This window comes from Eurypyga helias, unplaced genomic scaffold (assembly GCF_000690775.1).
Source record: "Eurypyga helias isolate BGI_N326 unplaced genomic scaffold, ASM69077v1 scaffold9509, whole genome shotgun sequence".
Classification (NCBI taxonomy): domain Eukaryota; kingdom Metazoa; phylum Chordata; class Aves; order Eurypygiformes; family Eurypygidae; genus Eurypyga; species Eurypyga helias.
In genome coordinates, this window is record NW_010273951.1 from 1 (window position 1) to 13,024 (window position 13,024).

A 13,024-nucleotide genomic window follows, 5' to 3' on the forward strand; every position below is an offset into this window, starting at 1 on the left:
GGGCTGCGCGGGGCGGGTGGAAGGCAACGGGATGACGCCGTTATCCGCGGCTTTCTTACCTCATCCACGGCAGAACGTTACACGGTGAAGTGTCAGCCCATTAGCTACACGTCATAAAATTCCGGGCACCAAGTTTGAATGGGGAAAGCTACAACGCCAGAAAAAAGGCAAGGGAAGCAAGTACCTGAGTACCTGAGTACTTGCTTTGACCCCACCTGGAGTGCTGCGTCCAGCTGTGGAGCCCTCAGCATCAGAAGGATATTGACCACTTGGAGCGAGTCCAGAGGAGGCCACGAAGATGATCAGAGGGCTGGAGCCCCTCTGCTGTGATGAAAGGCTGCAAGAATTGGGCTTGTTCAGCCTGGAGAAGAGCAGGCTCCGAGGAGACCTCATTGCAGCTTTCCAGTACCTGAAGGGCCTACAAGGGCGCTGGGAGAGGACTTTTTACAAGAGCCTGTAGTGACAGGACAAGGGGGAATGGGTATAAATTGAAATCAGGGAGGGTTAGATTAGATATCAGGAAGAAATTCTTCACAGAGAGGGTGGTGAGGCACTGGGACAGGTTGCCCAGAGAAGCTGTGGATGCCCCATCCCTGGAAGTGTCCAAGGCCAGGCTGGATGAGGCTTGGAGCAACCTGGTCTAGTGGAAGGGGTCCCTGCCCATGGCAGGGGGGTTGGAACTAGATGATCTTTAAGGTCCCTTCCAACCCAAACCATTCTATCATTCTATGATTCTATGATTCAAGTAGGCATCGCCGACAGCAGAATACTGAGGGTCCAGTCTGAAGCAGACGTTGGCCAAGTCACCTCAGGTGATCTTTTTACTGCATAGAAAATACACTCCAAGAATCAGGCCCAGGCCCTGGGTGCTCGGCGTGAAATCAATCACCCGCCCAGGTGCTTGTTTCTCTCCTCTGATTAGAAAGGAAATTGAGGGAGACACTTCAGTCTGGTCAGGGCATTAGCACAGGTAACTTCTCTTTCCCAGTATCCCAAATATTTTATCTGCTCAAATTCCTTCACGCAAACCGCAATCACAAAACGCAGGTACACCAAATGCCTAGTTTCTGCAAGGCGAGTCTTTTATTTGAGAAGGAGAACTCAAGTTCGCATGCACTTTCCAGTGTAATACAGGTATTTTTGTTAACACTGATAAATACTAGCACGCATGCAGGTCTGTTTTCTCAGACCTGGATCTTCCAGCTATCAGCTACGATTTCAACTGTATTCTAACACTATTATTCCACTTTTCCACTGTTAAAATTGTATTGTTATAACCACACTGTTACAACTTCCCCTAATTGTAGCCCAAATTCAAAAGTAGTAAAAATTTTTAACAATTTTTGTTAGAGTTACAGAGAATTAAATGCATTTTTTGAATAGTATAAACGACAACATCTCACGTTAAAGTTTATGAAATCTTTATAGGACAGCCAATGAAAGCTGAAAAAGGTCTAAACATATCTCAACATTTTTGCATGTAACATTTTAGTGTTAAGTCATGACAATCATCTGAAGCCTAAACACGTAAGTTCAGTCATTCTTACATTTTCTGATTCACATAAGCATTGGTCCGATTGCACTTACACCACTTTCTTTGCCACTTTCTTCCATTAAAAACCCATGAATCTGTTAATGTACTCTAGCTCACATTACATGCCAATCTTTTTGTTGCAGTTTTCTCCCCAGATTCTCATTGCCTATGTTTTCTGTAAAAATAAAGCAGTTAGGAATATTAAAAAACTTTATAAAGCCATCTAAATTTGACACGGTTCCTTCAGTAATCCAGCAGTGGCAGAACAGACCAGCTTTGCCCACTGTACATTATTCTAGACAACTGAAAATCTATCAAGCACAAACCAACACAGCAGCATTCTATACTTTCTTACCATTAAAACAGTCTCCCACTTTTTACAAAGGTATTTAAGTATGTTGCTATTATAACACAGCAAAATATCATCCTAAAAATATGATCTCTTATTAGCCAACTTGTGTGATAACAACCCACTTTCTGACCATACGGGTACTCACCAAGGAACTACAGTCATACCTTTTAAGAATTACCCTGTAATTTAATTTCTCACAGGAAGTAAAAAACAAAAAGTATGCAAGTAAATTACATTAAATTAAAATAAATATTAGAGTTATTAATTACATACGCTTGCCAAGTGCAGTCCAAAGGGCCTTGTCTGCTCTTTAAATCAAAAAGAGAATGCTTTCATTTTCAGATTCATAGAATCTGATTTAAATTTTGGATCAGGATGCTTAACATGGGAAAGGAAAGACAACAGAAACACCAATGGGAAAAGGGATGGAAACAGAGACAGAAAACCAGAACAGAAGAAGAAAGGGTGCTTACTTCCAGCACCACACCCCCATGACAGTAGGCCTCAATCGTGACAGAGCAGCAGCAGAAGTGGCAAGATGCAACCAACTGTGGAAATGCAGCAGCTAAGCAGTGAGACTCTACAGAGAGTGAGGTTAGGCTGTCACACCACTTTTCCAACCTAGTGGAATCTTCCCAAACAATCATAGAATGACTTTGGTTGGAAGGGATCTTAAAGATCATTTAATTCCAAATGCAGTCTTTTCCTTCAGCAGAGTACGAATCTGTGCTAGTACACTGGTGTAAGTTAAAAATTACACAATTACACTGAACATTTGGTGAGGCTCAGAAGGGTACTAAGCCTTTTACATGCCAGGTGTTTTGTCATCAGCATTAATTCCTAGTTTGTGTTACTTCTGATAAGCAAGGGCTGTTAATTACTAAGGGACTGTGTCAGGATTTCTCAAACCTATCTGCTTACTTCAACAGTTTTCTCATTACATTTAGGGTAGAACCCCTGTACCCCGTTCCAAAATGGTTCCAGTGGTTTATGTAATTAAAGAGCTGATATAACTTGTTTCTTTTCTCAAATCCTGGAGCTTTGGGTATTTTACTGTGATAGGCAGAGAAAAAAGAGCTGCTAAACCCACCAAACATTCCAGCAATGGCCAGTTCAAACTCTGAATGGCCGTAGAAGGAAGCAGGGTCAAAGATAATTGGCCCGGAGTCGTCCTCAGCCACATTTCCTGCCCACAGGTCCCCATGCAGGAGAGCGGGAATGATTTCGATGTCACAGAACATTTCAGGAATCTTTAGCTGAAAAAGCATGAACAAACATGCAACAATTAAAGAGTTTTGAACAAAAGATTAAATAAAACAAAAGTGCCATAGTATAAAACAGACTAAGCTGGTTAAATACCGCCTGTTTTCACTCCCCACAAGTGCTTCTGAAGTTGACGGCTACAAACATAAACCTAAACTGTACACCAGTAAGAAGTGTTCTTGCTTATTCTTGACAGAGCTTAGCAAACCATTTGACTCACACTCTAGTATCAACACCTAGTATTAACGTGTTGTTTCTAGAGGTGGGTAGTATTGGCCGTAAGAAGAAATGCAAAATAAATTTAAAGGTTTCAGTGGCAAAAAGAGCAGCAGTAAACATCTGTACCAATTAACCAGAATTAAGCAACAACTCCGTGGTGCAGAGGTTGAGGAGGAACATGGCCCTGACTGTGCCCAAGTGCTGCAACTGGACCACAGGCTCAGCCCTGAGCCTGCATCAAGTGGGAAAAAAAAAAAATAAGGCAGCAGAATCTTAGTTATTTTGCAACATCAAGTTCTTAGATAGGATTTACCACCTTATTATTAGTAGCTGAATTCTAAGAACTGCAATTCACTGACACGTATTTATTTTCACTCTTAAGAAACTGAAAGAGCAACATGAATTCTTTTCAGCTGACAACGTTGTTGGACCAGCTGTGAAGTTAATCCAGCTGCTGCTGTTCATAAACACTATGTAAATCTCTTATGAAACACCTTTAAAATCCCACTGATACGTATTTTCTAACATTCTGAAAGAATGATTTAAGACATAGTTCATACTTTTAGCTGTGACCAAAGTTCTCTGGCTTCTCTGTCTCCATAATCTTTTTCAATCAAATCCAACTGAGCCTGGAGTCGATGACGAATGAAGAAGGAAGGCCAATCACTCTGCCATTCATTCACCTAGAAAATATGACACAGGGGTTTGTAATAAACAATTACAGCATACACTTAATCAGCATTAATAATGCACAGAGATCAAGTTACAATGTCCGATGCCGACACAATGGCCTAGACAATGAGGCCCTCTAAAGCAGTGGATTTTGCCATTTGAGATCTGTATAGATGGGGTTTAGAAAAAACAAAACCAAGACTTGGTTTGTGAAGGAATACTTAATTTTATGAAGTACTAAGGGCTATTTAATTTTATTAGATACTTAATCTATACTTAAAATTAAGTATCTAAAAATTTTATTAAGTATCTAATTAAGTATTAGTATTATTAGTAATTAAGTATCACCAAGTATAAATAACTACACATAATTGCAAACTCTTATTTGATCCACTAGCCTGCTCGCTACACACAAGGTAGCTTGCCACACGCATTGAACAGCCATCATACTCCCTTCGCTGCCAGGTTAAAATGAACCACTGAAAGCAAAAGGGCCATCACAAAGCTGAAGGCCAGTGAAACAAGCTTTTCTATAAGCACTTTATAGAGCTACATGAGTACATGTTAGCTTTCACAAGCATGGAACATACCTGAGGTATATAACCACAGCAAGTGGCTGTATGGAATCCAAACTTATCCACATACTGAGCCTCTGAGTGACCCGCTCCTTTACCTCAGAAACAAAATAAATGTTGGGAGTTTTGAGATCCATCCATAGTAAAGTTTGCAAACACAGAACTAAATTTCAAAGAACCGGCATACAGAATGATTTGAAGCAATAAATTACACTTATTTCATGGTCACAACCCTCTCTGAAGATGGAAAGAAGGCTCTTACACTTGAAGATACAGAATGGAAATGGAGGCTGAACTAGTCACAGTTAGTGACTTTTCTTTGGATAAACGAGTTAGACATTCAGGAACAGAGTCTAGATACCAGATTCACCATCTCCTGTTCTGATACTTGAACATGTTGTCATTAAACATGGTTTATTTTGGATTCATGGCTTATTTGTGACCTGCCAGTAATTTGGCCTTCACTAAAACATTATGGATTATAATATGTCCACCACTAAGAGTCGAAACCAGACTGTCCCTGCAGTCAGGGGAGAGACATAGATACAGACTGGTGGTTCAGATGTTACTACTAAGAACTCTAGAAGAATAATTCTTTGTATAGCATCCGTTTAATTTTTTTTAATTTATGCCTTAAATCACTTCCCAAAGAACGACAGATGTTTTCAATGAAGTCAATAGAAACTGGATCATGACCTGACACTCTGAATTACAACTGCCTTCAAGGAGCAGCAACTGTGTATTTTGCTACATATTTGAGTTCAAAAACATAATCCCCAACATCTTTAAAGGGAAACTTAATTATGTGGTCTAACTGGGACCATATCCCAAAATAAGTTAATTGTCTAAACCAACAGCAAACAAAAAAAGAGGATGTATGTAAGGTCAGGAAAATTTTAAGAGACTGATGGTACAAGAGGCTGAAATGTTTAACTGACACTGAAAAAAACTAGTCCAAATTTTCAGTTTGACTTATGAAATGTTGAAAGCTCTAAGTAGCAAATACTAGCACTATTTCTTAGTAAATTTCAGTACCCACATAATTTATACAACTAAGTATATACAAACCAAAGAATTTTTAAAAATAATTAATTAAAATTTTTCAAGGTTAAAATATGTTTAAAAATTATAATAGTAATTATAGCTCCTCTGTATATAATGCACATTTGAGAATCACAGACTAGTTTGGGTTGGAAGGCACCTTTAAAGATCATCCAGTTCCAACCCCCCTGCCATGGGCAGGGACACCTTCCACTAGACCAGGTTGCTCAAAACCCTGATGAAGAAAAAATATAACTTCTGTACAAGGAGATCTATTTTTCTGGTCTACAGAGGTATACTAGCAAAGCATTAGTAGAGTCGACATAATGTCTATGTGCATACCTTTTGTGTTGGATTTTAGTATGTTGTATTGTATAGAGCTTTTTATAAGAAATTTAACTGTGCTACACAATTGTAACAGGGTGGAAATTGGGAATGAAAGACCTGCCAGCACAAAGAAATTTCCAGACACTGGTGGTAACTACAGTGAGCACATCTGAGGAATGTCTTGCAAAGAGAAAGCTGTTATTCTCTCTGTATCACTGATGTTCCAGAGTATTCAATAGAAGAAATCTTCACACTCTGATTCCTTCCCTTGTATGCGAAGTTAAATATATAACACAAAAAATGACATAACTAATTTTTAATATTTTCTGGGTTCTTTCTTGCTACTCAGTTGGCACAGCCTAACGTGGACATTCTTCTTTTCCTGGCTGTGAGCACAAAATATTTTAGCTGTGACACAAAACATACAGTGTGATAGATATTCTATTATCATTACAGATTACACCACATGAAACCTTGAGGGAGGCTTATGTACTTCATACCAACCCTTTTTAATATCTCGCAGTAATGCCATCTGAGTTACCATTCCTTTAATGACAAAGTTTGGCATGCAGTGAAGTTAGGGCTTCCAGAACTACTTTTAGAGTATAACTATCTCTTGAAGTGCCTTGCTTTCTAGCTTGCTGATTCAGTCATAATAAACCAATGTAAATCTCCAGCTTTTTTACTTGAAAAATTATTATATAATGTAGAAAATGTTTGTTGCAGGAATTATGGCTAAACTTAACTCTCTCATTGCTTTATCACTGTTAAGAACTTCATTAGGCCTCCTGGTGCTTCTACCCCACTTCCTTTTTGTTGGGATGCATCGCTCCTGAGCTTGGAGGAGAAGGTCCTTGAAGAGTCGCCAGCTTTCTTGGGCCCCTCTTCCCTCCAGGGCTTCATCCCATGGAACTGTGACAATCAGTTCCCTGAAGAGGCTAAAGTCTGCTCTCCTGCAGTCCAGAATAGTGAGCTTGCTGTGTACCCTCCTTGCCTCCGTAAGGATCTCAAACTCCTCCAGCCAAGGCTGCCCTTGAGCTTCACATCCCCCACCAGCCCGTCCCTGTTGGTGAGGAGAAGGTTCAGTATGGCTCCCCTCCTCATCGGCTCCTCTATCCCTTGGAGAAGGAAGTTGTCATCGACGCATTCCAGGAACCTCCTGGCTTGCTTGTTCCCTGCTGTGTTGTCCCTCCAGCAGATATTGGGGTGGTTGAAGTCCCCCATGAGGACAAGAGTTTATGACTGTGAGGCTGCTGCTATCTACCTGTAGAGGGCCTCATCCACACCTGGCCAGGTGGCCTGTAGCAAACTCCTACTGTGTCCCCTCTTCCTGCCCTCCCTTTAATCCGGCCCCCTAAACGCTCCGTCGGCTCCTCATCCAACCCCATTGGAGTTCCACGCACTGATGTAGAGAGCAACACCTCCTCCACATCACCCCTGCCTGACCTTGCTAAAGGGCCTGTATCCTTCCACAAGTGGCACAGGGAGAAGGGTGGCATAGGGACAGGAAGGACATCCCTGATGAAATAGTGTCCCAGTATTGACTTTAATTATCATTAAAATTATAATGCAAATACTGTACCACAGCCAAATGATTGATTTCATTTTTGGTTTAGTACATGATATCAAGACTCTACCAATTGTGTTTCCCTCCTTCCTCAATTTCTCTCCAAGTTTCTGGTTATAAAGATGAAGATCTGCTATCTGCTCCCCAAGCTTTGAAGAATATCTGTAGGATCAAAAGCAAAACAAAAGTGAAACGGGACAAGTGAATGGAATATTACAAAGAAAGAAAAAACCTCAATTAAATAGCACCAAGTATATTTTTGGCAAATATAGTTCATTAATCAACTTCACAAGTACCTAACAGGGAGCAAATGACTGGACAACAACTCTGAAGAAAGAGGTTGTAACAGATAAGAAAATGAACATAGGTCAATGCTCTGGTATGAAAGGTAAACAGAACACAAGGCTGCAGAAAGAGGAACACAGAGTGCAGGAGGATCAAGTAATCCTTATCAGCTCCACACTGATAAGCAGAGAATAGAACATGATATCTAATTTTGGGCCTTATACCTTGAGATCAGCTGAACAGCAGTAAGAATGGTAAATCTAAAGAAGCAGGGATTGAGTTGAGGTTGCGTAATGCAGAAGACAGACAACTAAAACACAGTTAAAATAGTACACTATCTGAACAGTTGTCTGAACAGGAGCTACGAGAAAGGAAAATAATTACTTCTCCAAGCCCAGAACAGGTAGAAAATAATGGGTTTAAAATTTCAACCAGGAGGACTGAGGTTAGACAGTAGAAAATCTTTCCTAAGAACAGTGGGATGGATTGGAATGGACTGTTTCAGGAGGCTGTGGAATTGCCATTGTTCTCCCAATAAAAATTGATAGGTTGGACAAACAACTGCCAGAAGAGTCACACACATGACTATGTTCCCATGGAGGCCCAGAGTGAAGCAGTTAACTCCCAAGATCCTATGACTCTTGAATTCCATGTTCAGGCTGGATTATTGACAAAATGGAACTTCATGTTAACTATCCATTTACTTCTTCCTCATCCTGGTGTCTTTGACGTTGTTGACTGGCTTCAACCCTACTCAAAGATTATACTTAGATAAACAGATGTTTCAGAGACACAGGAAGCCTGTAAATTTAAAGGAAACTGATAGGTGGGGAAAAGAAACTCAAATGAAAAATCTCACAAGGGAAAATTATCACACTCACTTTAGTAGCACCTTAGCACGTGTGCATCAGCACACAAAGCTCTAGGCTAGGGACAGCATGCCATTTCTATTGCAGGTAGAGGGTCAGGGAAGAGCAAAATATGGAGCGTGTACACACACATATAGATACGGACACGTTTTCCAATACGTACACATACACACAAACATGGATCTTGACAGATATAATCTCTGAGAAAACAGAGAGATTCTTCTCGTCAAATTTTCTGCCTGACTATGAGAGATAAGAAAATACACCCCAAAACAGTCAAAAGAAAGAGAGAAGTACAGACATACTTGTTGAGGTGCTTCATCTTTAGGTACTCCATGACAAACATTGCTCCTCCTCCAGGTAGGTCAATTACTTTAATAGGCTGAGGCACTCTCACAATATTGGTTTTCTGAATAGCTTCCAGACTTGCCATTTCCCCTTCAAACATTTTTCTAGCCTGTCAAGGAACAAGAATAACCTTGGGCTGAACTATGGATACCTGTAACAAGTACTTAGGAAAAAAATAGCCTTGTTTCTAAAGTTACAAGGAGTTAATTCATTTTGATAAAAGAATGTCACTGCAGCAAGGTTTCAGTCCACACAGGGAGACTTGAGTGTCTTCATACTAACTTCTCTTTTTCCCCAAATTTATTCCAGGGTAATAGGATATGTCACGTTTCACCAGGACTTTCAGCTGTTTATGGAGATGGACATAACTGTTATCTCTGAGGATAATTCCCAAGACCCCTCCTTCAAAACCACAGATGACCACTACTGAAAGAACTAAGAGACTGACTTCTTGAACTGTTTTTCTCCTTTCCCTGCGGGTCAGTGGCCACCAGACAGGGACAACAGAAATATTAAGCCCTCTTCTCTGCATCTTTGAAGTAAAGATGCTGCTCTAGGATGGTTTAGGATGTTTTTGATATTGATAAAGCAAATTTCTGATGCACTGTGGTACTATAAAAGCAATTGAGTAATCATTTAGTAATAGAAAAGTCAAGAGCTTGGCCTGAAAATCTGCAAGAATCTTACTGCTAGAAATACAAAAAGCAATGGGGAAGTTTGAAACCTCTGTAGCTTTAAAAACAATACATGAGTTTTAGCACTGGCAACATTTCCTCTGTCCCTCCCACTATTTAGTCCTGGTAACTGAAACATGAAAAAGAATGCAGTGAATGCAAATTCAGCTTTAACCTTTTCCAAACTCTATGTACTACAGTAACAGCTCCTCCTTTTTACATACCGGAATGCCCATTCCTGCCGCTGAGGGTTATCACATTGCATTACACCTCCTTTTGCATTAATCAAGCCTGCTGCATTAATACTCAACATAAAACAGACTACAACTTTTAGAAGAAAACTGAAAGTAACACTGGAATACTTAAAACTTAGCCTGAAAATGCAGAACTCTAAATTATTAATAATCAGGTACTTTTAAGCTAAAAAGCTCTCTACATGCAATAATATTAGTAGTTAAATATCTACTAGCATTAACCTGAGGTTTGTGGTTGACTTTAACAAATACTCGTCCACTGTCTGTTTCATAACCTTGGCCTTGGCTAATGTATCCTCCTCCCGAGCTTCCAAACGCCTTCAGAACGGACGTTTTCAATTCTGTTTTCAGGATTTTCTCCATGGTAATTTCCAAGCTGCTGCAGCTGCTTTCTGCTAGGTCCACTGCAAAACAAGATTAAACGTCTGGGTCCTTCTTTCACTGTCACTCTGCTATGAGGTAGAAAGGGCCACCCACCAAATGAATAAATACAAAAATAGCAGCCAAAAATCCCCGCAAATCCAGAGATGACGTTTCAGAATGCAGTTTCCCGTGGGCTTTTATAGCTGTCGATGAAAAATAAAAACATTTGCTAGAATAAAATCGCGAGGTGTGTCCTGGGTCCTCTCTCGGCCGTGCTGGAGCTGCCGGTATTTGTAGTTTGGGCCCGTTTCCCCGCTGCCAGCTCGGGCCGGCGCAGCAGGTCATTTCCAAGCAGCCCTGCAGAGGGGGCCCCCGAGCCCCAACACAGCCCGCCCGCGAGCGCTGGCCCGCGGCCGTGGGAGCGGTGACAGAGGAGCGGCAGAGCGGGAGGGTGCGATGACATCACGCTGCCGGCGACAAGTCACCCCCCCGCCACACGCGGGTTCTTCCCTGCCTGTAGCTGCTCTGTGTGCACTGGAGTGCTGTTGTCATCAGCGAGACGTTTGGAACGCTCTCCCTCCCTGGGACACAATTCCATGGCTAGGAGACAGCCAGAAGGCTGTTTGATTGCCTGAAAGCACTGACCCCAAGTCAGCGAGACAGCAACGTGCTCAGGGCTGGACATTATCAAGTGAAAATTCAGGGTGAAAGCACCAAGCTGGTAACAGAGACATCTGTTGCTATATGCTTCTCCAGATTTAATGCGCTCTGTGGGACGTTATTTCCCCTTTCTATCTCCTTTCACGACCTGTAACAGAGAAGGATCCCTCGGGTACGGCTGCGCTCATCACTTCATACCTGCAAAGCGCAGACACCCTCAGAATCAGTGTTAAACCTTTAAACCAGGGCACCACAACTCAGACCCTACAACACTTGACAGTGCCTGTGTAAAGGTAACACACGTGGTTAGGTGGCTGTGACCGACTCCTCACGCATTACCGTGATGAGGCTGCAGTTCGTGTTCCCGCTTGGGGCAGCAACGCCCGTGTCCCCAGGGTACGTCAGGGGTCCCCACTGTCGCACCGTGCTTCCATGCATTTCTCCCTCTTCACTACTATTGGTTTGCATCGACTCATAGAATCATAGAATAGTTTGGGTTGGAAGGGCCCTTAAAGATCATCCAGTTCCACCCCCCCTGCCATGGCAGGGACACCTTCCACTAGACCAGGTTGCTCCAAGCCTCATCCAGCCTGGCCTTGGACACTTCCAGGGATGGGGCATCCACAGCTTCTCTGGGCAACCTGTCCCAGTGCCTCCCCACCCTCTGCGGGAAGAATTTCTTCCTGATATCTAATCTAAACCTCCCTGATTTCAATTTATACCCATTACCCTTTGTCCTATCACTACAGGCCCTTGTAAAAAGTCCTCTCCCAGTACCCTTGTAGTGCCTTCAGATACTGAAAAGCTGCAATGAGGTCTCCTCGGAGCCTCCTCTTCTCCAGGCTAAACAAGCCCAATTCTTGCAGCCTTTCGTCATAGGAGAGGTGCTCATTCATATAACCATTGGGTTTTGACAGAGAAAGAAATGATCATTGGACAAATACTCGCGCCGTTTAAGTAGCCTTTGCGCTACGTTCACAAATGGTTCCAGTCCTACATGGAGTGAAAAACAGTGGCATAGTACAAGTCCTCTCAAGGAAGTGATTTCTCAGAACTAGCTCCTACCGTACACAGAGCCGCTGGAATATAGCGAACCTCAAGGGGACAAACTGGCTAAGGAGGAACTTCTCTAACATCCAGATTTATTTAAGCAGGACAGTGCTTACGGAGTAAGAGCACAAGCTGGAAAAGGGCAGCTCATGGCCTGGAATCAGTGGTTCAAACACAGAAGAGTGTTCAAGAACAGCAAGAAGCCACACTCGAGGTTGCATGTCTTGGTTGGACAGGAGCATCACACGTGTGAAGTAACCAGTGACCGCTCTGACAATCCTTCTACAAAGTCCAGCTGCAATGTCTTATAACCGCCACATCACTGCTGTGCCAATTGTAAAATGGATTACCCACAAATTACAGCTACGGAAGGTAATGTCAGGGAGAGGCAGCGCTTACTGCAGGACTCTCCAATACTGCCCGTACACTCTCACGAATCAGTGTGCCTAACAGTGAGCCGCAGCTGCTGAAGCAAACAGCTATGTCCAGACCAAAGACAGCTCAGGTCACAAGGGCTCAGCACGTGCGTTACATCACAGCAAACCAGTGCACACGCACTCAAAGCAACGTGATTATGGTCGAAGATCTTGGGCAGGTAGTTAATATGACTTGTAGGACTGATTTACCAACAGTGAAAATGCCAAGCAATTTGAATTTCAGGGTATAAGGAGCCCTGACGAGTACCCTACTATAAAGGCAATGGTCTCCAACTGCTGGTAGGAGGGAATTATGCCCAGGGTTGCAATGAAGCACCTGGGGAAAGGAATAGTTTTTTTGGCAATAAAATTAACAACAGGGAGCAGGGACCCTTATTTCTGCATCATAAAACATACCCTAATTCATTTTTCCATTTACTTGTTAAGGGAAAAAAAACCCAAAGAAACAAACAAGAAAAAAAATCCCACCCAAACAAAAGCCTCAAACCACAGAACGAACAAGGAGAATGGATCTTCATCTACAGTATCACTGCT

General features: G+C 42.1%; 1 protein-coding gene across 1 annotated transcript; it reads right to left on the bottom strand.

The window, feature by feature from the left end:
* Window positions 1–2,666: 2,666 nt before the first annotated feature.
* Window positions 2,667–10,458, bottom strand: FN3K (fructosamine 3 kinase). Its single transcript, XM_010159660.1, has 6 exons — window positions 10,203–10,458; window positions 9,010–9,161; window positions 7,621–7,712; window positions 4,631–4,713; window positions 3,929–4,051; window positions 2,667–3,142 (listed from the first exon to the last, which is right to left on the bottom strand). The coding sequence occupies exons 1-6, from the start codon at window positions 10,341–10,343 to the stop codon at window positions 2,804–2,806; spliced, it is 930 nt and encodes a 309-aa protein (XP_010157962.1). The 5' UTR covers window positions 10,344–10,458; the 3' UTR covers window positions 2,667–2,803.
* Window positions 10,459–13,024: the final 2,566 nt, after the last annotated feature.

What these genes read in the sequence shown, in the direction of transcription:
- FN3K (XM_010159660.1), bottom strand. Translation starts at nt 10,343, where the DNA reads ATGGAGAAAATCCTGAAAACAGAATTGAAAACGTCCGTTCTGAAGGCG. An exon ending in AAGTCAACCACAAACCTCAG is followed by an intron (nt 9,162 to 10,202) that starts GTTAATGCTAGT and finishes GTTCCTTGACAG; the next exon opens with GCTAGAAAAATGTTTGAAGG. An exon ending in GAAGGAGGGAAACACAATTG is followed by an intron (nt 4,714 to 7,620) that starts GTAGAGTCTTGA and finishes TTTGTTTCTGAG; the next exon opens with GTAAAGGAGCGGGTCACTCA.